This window comes from Python bivittatus, unplaced genomic scaffold (genome assembly GCF_059951505.1).
Source record: "Python bivittatus isolate LINGU-HERP-01145 unplaced genomic scaffold, Pbiv_v1 ctg000610_np1212, whole genome shotgun sequence".
Classification (NCBI taxonomy): Eukaryota; Metazoa; Chordata; class Lepidosauria; order Squamata; family Pythonidae; genus Python; species Python bivittatus.
Window position 1 is genome coordinate 21,226,581 of NW_028277088.1, and position 7,924 is coordinate 21,234,504.

The following is a 7,924-nucleotide window of genomic DNA, read 5'->3' on the forward strand; positions in this document are numbered from 1 at the left end:
GTCCTCTGCTGAATGTCAGAAGCCCTTCACAGGCACGTAATTATTCCTTCTGGAAATAGGGCTCTACCCCATCCCTGTTGATGCAGGGAGTGGGATCAGAAAGAGAGGGGGGCTGGGAAGTGGGGGGGGGGCTGTAATTCCACTGTACCTGAAAGCTGTCAGACTGGGGAGGCTCTCCTATTGCATAAGGAACAGATAGAAACTACTGTTCTACAACTAGGCAGTCTTCCTTTTCTCTTTTTACAGCTATGGGAGACTTCCATTTAGGTATTTAGCTTCCACCTGAGCTGACACCAGAACTGTTTACTTCCAATTTTATACAAATTCAGCATCACTGAGTCACTGAACATTCATCTGCTCAGCAGACAACTTGATGGAGCGAAGATAGAGATTGCCACAGGATAAGCAAGTTCTCCCACTGAAGGAGAACTGATTTTCTGCAGCTAAGTGAAGTTTTGTGAATTACAAATAAAGATATTAACCTGGGATATACAGAACTGAACATGCTAAGAGATTGTGCATGATGTCAGATATTATATAGACATTCAGATACTGCTTTTGGAGTCCCAATGGTGGTCCCCCTCCCCCCCCCCCCCCTGGTCTGACATATTCCCAAATATCTAAAAAAAAGAGTGATTCAGAATTTGGTACATAATCATTTATCCTGTGTGCATGAACCTCTCTGTTTGCCACTATCCATGTGTAAGGGATTAATCATTTTACTGTAGTAGAATTAGCATGCAGGAATAAGAAATGTTTTTTCCACAGCTGGGTTCTAAAGAGGCAAAATATTTTGACATAAGCTTCAATAACAAAAGAGATTCTTTTCTTTTTTTTTTTACCTGTTGTGATTACATTCTCAGTAAAAAGCTACCCGTAGAAAGTTGTGAAATACAAGCACTGTAGTTAGGTTTTTGGTGGTTGGGGTTTGTTTTTTTTTTTTGGCCTGAAGAGCGTGCAACAAAACTTAGGAGTCAAGTTAGATGTTTCATGGCAGGTTCATGAATATAGCTCAGCTGTATGTAAAGGTCTCAGGTTCAATTTCTGGCATCTGCCAATAGGATCAGAATGACTGGCTGAAAAACCAGGAAAGCATTAACAGTCTGTGTTGAGTGAGAGAGAGGGACCAATGGCCTGGTTGGATATAAGGTATGTATATCTGGCATTAAAAACAAAACAAAACAAAAAAAGCACTGCAGGAGGCAAGGTTGATTCAGATTGCGATTATAGTGCTATGTTTTCTACCTTTTTCTCAAAACTGGTTTCCTGCCAAAATTCTCAGACCCTTCCTCCCATTCATCCAAGTGCCATTCAGGACTAAACTTTCCCTCATGTTCTAAGAACAACTAGCATGAAGGGTCTAGAATGTCTCTCTAGAAATTTTGAGAACAAGGATTTTTTCCGCCTCCCTTTCCTCCTGTTGAAATCAATTGGATTAATCTGGATCCAAATGGAACCCAATTTTTTCTTACCTATATGGAACTCAGCCATTAATGTGAAGTTGGTCAAAATGCCATATCTGCTGTACATATTAAATCCCTACTTTCTGAAGTTCAATCATCTTAACCACCCAATTCAGTTTCACCTTTTATCCTAGTTAATGATATAATACTGTGTAAGCTTGTATATGTTTTGGCCAAATAGGAAATGTTGTTCAAATGCTTGACTGAATGACCAGAGGCCATTCATCTATGTACAGTTGTATAATAATAATCTTTTCTGCTGGGATGTCTGGAGGACTCTCATCATTTCTATTTGGATAGCATAAAGGAGAACAGTGTTCAGTAGGAGTCACCAGAGCACAAAGTTTTTGTAAAGCTTCTACAAGCCAAGCATTGTGGGAAAGTTGTCAGTTTTTCATAGAAGAGTGGTCATCCAGGGTGCAGCCATTTCAGATGATATGAGGCATACGATTTAAAAAGAAAGGAGAGAAATCATCAAAGACATATACAGAAAAAGTTTTTTGAATATCCCAAGGAGGTTTTCAGTGTCCTCTTGCTAATTTCACATCAAAATTATGGTGAGTTAAAATAATTACCATTGTCCATATGTCCTTGGTGTAGAGTTCTCTTCACTAGCTGCTCATAAGCAAGATTTAGATATGAAGCTTTGGGATAGTAGAATTCATAACACGTGTGTTGGATCTGAGCATTATTTGGCACTGTGTGTTCCGCTTTGATATTCTGTCCATTATGGAGGAGATTTGGGGAAAATAATTGCCTTACAATGCCATAATGGAAGAGCAATATTGGCTCAATTGCATGGACAGGATTTAAAAGGTCTGCCTAATGGTTCTTGCAAAATCTTAGCATTAAAAGCATTCTTAGGCATACAGTATCCCTTAATATTTTGACAGTATTTGGATAGGAATGTCATTTGTCTTTCTGAATCTTCTACCTCTTTCACATAATTCCTTCGGTATGTGAAGTGCCATATATGGCCTTCTGTCATGTGACTGGACTTACTATAGGAAATTACACTTTTTTTTGAGAATGTCAGTTCTACAAGGAGAAAAGGTTCTATTCTAAAGATACCTTCAACTGTAAAATATGTAAAACTTTAAAGGTATTATATTTATACGACTTTGCCAGTTATATTTATACAAAACTGGCTTTGCAGTCATAACAGTCTGTAGAAAGGTGGCATACAGTTTTGGTAAGTATTTTGATTTGTACTAAATAGGAACAAAAGAACACATAAGGCAAATTCATCCATAAGAGAGCATCTAAAAGACTATAAAAGAATATATATAAAAGTCTAATTTTGCAAATATATAGCGCGAGGCAGGGATTTGGAGGATGAGTGCCGAGTTAGGCCTGGTGAAGCTTAGTTATCATTATAAGTCTTTTTCTTTAGTTTCAATGATTTTGAATTAACACTCTGCGCTCCCCTCCCAGTTAAGTCAAAAGGCTTTCCCCCAAGTTAAGGGAAAGCTATACTAGAGACCATCCTCCCCACTACTTTTTGTTCTTGCTAATTTTTAGAGTTTAAAATGTGCCTTTTTGGATCTTTGGCTTGATGTAAGTCCATGTGTTATTAGAAATTGGCATTATTGCTGTCTTCCATTCAAATTACTAAGACAAAGGAAGTGGGTGTTTTCCTTCCCTTTTCCTTTTCAGACAGAACTGAATGTAATGTGAGAACTGAGGTGATTGTAGATTGTTCACCAAGAAAATAACCATTCTCTGTAGTTAATTGTAGACATTGTCATTGACCATTATTTGATCATGGCTATCATTTGTTAATATTCTGACACTTAGTAATCTTAATGTAAAGTGAAATATAATTTTAATAAACTCTGGCGTTTATTTCTGTGGTCTAGTGCAGGCTTTCTCTGCTTACAAGCTTGGGTTGTCTTGGTGTGTAAAAAGGTGATGGATGCCATCAGCAAAAAGCGTGAATAAATCCAAGAGAATGAAAATTGGCAAATGGATTTTAGTTCCAAACTACTGTCCAGATAAAATGGTAGGAGAGACTCCTTACTTCTGTTGCTGTGAGCAGCTCTTGACTGCGTTTTAAGCTGTGTTTTAAGCTTTATGTTTATGAAAAGAGCATAACTGCTTCAAGAGTTTCACTTGTTAATTGTGTTTTAATTAACCCAAAAGAGCAAAAATGGTTGGTTCCTCAGAATGGGTTGTATCCAAGGTGTCATGCCAGCAGAAAAAATACAGGGGATAATTGATCTGCTGGCATGATGTACCAGCAGATGCACAAGTACAACTGAAACAACTGCCACAAACAACACTCAACAAAGAAATCATAACAAATGCTGGATTTGACACAAGCAGTAGAGGCTTTGTGCTATCAGAACACCATCACTGGATACAACCCACTGTTTTTTCTTGATAAAGAAAAGTCTTGGTCATGAAATGTGTAATGCCTTTGCCTTTCAGCAGTTCTCTTATCGTTAGTAATGTCTCAGTAAGATGTGATTGATATAAGTATTTCAGTACCCTTCAGCTTTGATTCACTGCATAAGCAAAGAAATACGTAGATGGACAAGAATAAGAACACTGTCCCAATAATTGCTTCCAAACTATAGTTGTGGCTTAGCAGTACTTTGGCAAGGCAACAACACAGAATGGCTTTAATCAACAAAGAAACAGCAACAGAATAGCTTACCTGCAAATAAGGATGAACTATGGAGACATTGGGATATACCATTTTTAAAGGATGCTATTTTGGCACAATTTACCTGAACAGTCATAGCTGCATTGATCAAAGAGATGGATTTCAACTTTCATAATTCCTAGTCAGTAATGAGCACAGTAAAGTTGAAGTTAGCATAATTTGTAAGGCTCTATTGGAGCTAAAACTCAAAAATGACCATTAACATCTAGGAAATCAGTCCATTACAACTAGGCCTCAAAATAAATCAGTCTCAAGTAAAACAAGAAACAGAAAACCTTTCAGAACTTTATAATAGGAATTCCATCCTCATAACTTTGGTTAAAAACAAAAAGTGTCATTTTTTATCTCAAATATTGTCTTAGTTGCAAAGTGAATTTTACATGTGTGTTTATATAGAAAATGGCTACTAATTATTTTTGTGCTACATAGGCATCAGCAATTTCACATGGCAATCTGTAAACCTGGTTTAAAATGATAGTTTTTTATCTGGTTGCACTTGCAGTAATTAAGTAATTTTTGGAGTCTCTCAGCCAGGTTTACTAAGCATATCAAATTTTAACTTTATAAAACAATTGGCTCTTATCTTCAGTTCTAATGAAGCATAGCTTTTGTAAAACTTATTCTGAAACCAAAAAAGAAATCTAGTCTAATGTAGCTATTTGAAATTAAAAATCAAGATAAATTAATAACATAGGTGGAAAGCATTAAACAATTTAAGAGAAAGAGGCCAGTAAGGGACAATATCTTCCCTATATCCTTTTGACAATCAGGCAGGTTGAAGATGGCACAGTGGGAATTTAATGAATAGATTTGTAAATCTTATTTGAATTACGTGTAAATGAAAATCTAAATAAAATATCCCTCTGGTCTTTATAAATTAGAAAAATGGCCATAGAAGTATTTTTTTAAAGCCTTAGAGGCCTTATGACCTTACATATTCAAATTTTTGAAGATATATTTTTTACGGAATATTTAGAAACACTTGTAAATATGCTTTACTGCCCTTTGGATGCTTAGTGGTGCTAAGTAATAACTGTAAAATATCACAGTTGTAATTCTGCAAATCTTAAGATATCACATATCTTACTATGATACAATAACGCTGACTTGCCTAAGTATTGAGAATATGTATGTGCTAGGGCATATGGTCTGGTGCTTATTAAACTGTAAATCTTTGAGCAAAAATGTACCACTGAATTATTTGGATACTGGCCACCCTTCTAACATTATGAAAGGGTGCTGGCCATTTATTTCAATTTTTAGCTATTAATTGTTGTGATTTTTTTCAGTATAACTACTACCATATTGTAAATTTGTCACTAAAGTATTGTCAACATGAATACTTCAGCAATGTAGTTGGTGAAAGATATAGCCAGTAACTGGATTCTTGAAGTAGTGTTTTTGTGTTGGTTATATAGTTCAGATAATTAAAATTATCCCATGTGTAAAAAGCTGTATTTACCACTGGATATTATTTCTATAATAGCAACTAATAATGCATTTCTTGAAACATCAAATTTTGTCTAATTCCATTGCAAAACGCTCCCCATTCTACCACTGCAGTGCTGGATGATTTTGTTCTTGTATCAAAATTTCTAAAGCCAGCTTTCCTGTCCCTGTCCCTGGACAAAATGATCTTTTTAATAAAGTTGTAACCTGGGGATATCAAATCTTGCATATTTCAATCCCCATAGAGTCCCTTACTATGAAAATATTTATTACAAAATAATTGCATTGTTACTAATGTACCGTTACATCAATAAAAAAGCGACTTTCGAACAAAGATAATTGTACTTCAAAACATTTCTTAATAATTATGGTATTTATCAAGAACTATTACTGTTAAGGTTTGTAAGCTGGTAAAATCCTGTCAATTCTCTTATATCCAGAGTAGATCAATGTCTACTATAAAAGGATCACGATAGGATTCCTTAAAAAAAAAAAATCCAAGTATGCTTTGCAAGATACAAGTGCGAGTTGAAAGAGGACTATTACTGAAATTATGAAACGTGCATGTCACTCTAGTTAGCATACTTCTCAAATATAAGTAAATCTGTATTCTAAATCTGGAAAAGGTGCAACAATGAGCCTGGAAGAATGCAATTATAGACAAAAAACAGAAAAGGAATCCCGAGCAAAAGCCCATCTTAAAGGCAATTGCAAATCCCTTCTGTATTGTTGCCAAGAAACTACAAGGACATCAAAGTGGCCCACTTGGCTCAGAAGAGAAACACTGACATGATAAAAGCATTCTGGGACAGCCTAGAGACGGTACCCGTAAACTCACCAGTTTGCCTCTTGCTATGCCTTCTGTGGTACCCTTTTTGTAAGTCTGTCTACCAGCCCCAAAAGGTTAAAAATCCCTATTAAAAATTATGGCTAATTACTCTTGCTACCACTGCTACTAATTCAGATATACAGTAAGATTTTTTCCAGTTCAAATGCTAATATTCAACACCTTATTGAAACCACTCCAAATAACACTAATTGCTGTAAATTTATGACTACTAATGAAGCTGTATCCAGACTGTTACAAGTTATATGCAGTCCTGACCAACTAACTCTTGTTTTATTTCATATAAAAGTCTGGCAAGCAGATATCATTCCAATATATTGTACAGCCTGTGAACAAAGAAGCTAGGCTTGGTCTGTGGTCAATTTTTGCAAATCAGCAAGGGACTAGGAAGCGTTTCACTGTTTCAGTACTGTTTTCAGTAGCTTGTCAGAAAGCTCTCTGAAAATGCACTCCATTTAAATGGAGATATTCAACTACATCCAGGAAATTCATATGGTAATCTTTCCAGATTGCAGAAGAGAAACAGCTAGAATTCTGGCAGATAAGAAATATCTGGGGCAGGGGGGAGGCACTAAGATCACAGAATGGAACCAAAGATTCCAGTTTCAGTGTGGTTCTTAGGTAAGCATCTTTGCAAGAAATCTGAAGCTGTTAAACATGGTCACCTGTCAATCCTTCTCTTAACCAGTCTCCTCCCACGTTCTTTATAACCAATAAAGAAACATGGGGGATTTTACGGAATAAAAGACCTATAATATTTATCAAAAAGGAAGATGGTCTCAAGACAATCCCCACCTGCAGGAAATTCTGCTTTCACTCTTGCATTTTCAACAAATCTGATTTTCCCATTTTAAAGGTAAATTATTGGGGGAGATGTGGGGGAATAATTTAAAGACATGATCTACTTTAATAATCTTCCACAATTACTCTAGAGTGTGTTTATTATAAAAAAGAATGCTCTTTATAATCAATAGGCTGTAACATTGCAGTCCATATTACAGCTTATGATGCCATTCAGTGCACATGCAACCAAATATGTCAAGGGAAAACATTTGGTAAAGCAGTTGTTTAATTAAAACTAAGCATGTATGATTGCAAGAGATACAACATGAAAGTTGTGTTTCTTTAGAGCATGGAAAAAAAATCTCCCTATAGAAAAGAACAGTGATTTATTTGTGATTTGTGCATTACCTTTAGTACACGTAGATGGGAGACCTATATTTAAAAAGAATAATAAATTGTAGGCAATTAGTTTTTTGCCAAAAAAACCCAAAAAACTTGCATGCAGATATGTGATATGGCAGTAGCAGAGGCACAGTAGTGAGATGGAAAGTCATATAAATTGTTAAAATAAAATAATAAAAAACTAAATTAAAATGGCAAACATAACTAAGTCAACTCCCAATTGAACAGTTCCTACAAAATAAACACAAAGGATACAATATTAAGGCAGCAAACTGAACACTTTGAGAAATAATATTTTGGTTGCTACTTAGA

The 7,924-nt window shown here is 35.6% G+C and overlaps 1 protein-coding gene across 7 annotated transcripts in view; it reads left to right on the forward strand.

The window, feature by feature from the left end:
• ADAM22 (ADAM metallopeptidase domain 22) overlaps nt 1–5,806 on the forward strand; it is a 145,204-nt gene extending 139,398 nt beyond the window's left edge. For all 7 annotated transcript variants that reach the window (XM_088150501.1, XM_088150500.1, XM_088150497.1 and 4 more), the window contains one exon: nt 247–5,806. In XM_088150501.1, the coding sequence (XP_088006627.1) occupies nt 247–267 (21 nt within the window). In that variant the 3' untranslated portion in view covers nt 268–5,806. The remainder of the gene's footprint in view (nt 1–246) is intronic.
• Nucleotides 5,807–7,924: the final 2,118 nt, after the last annotated feature.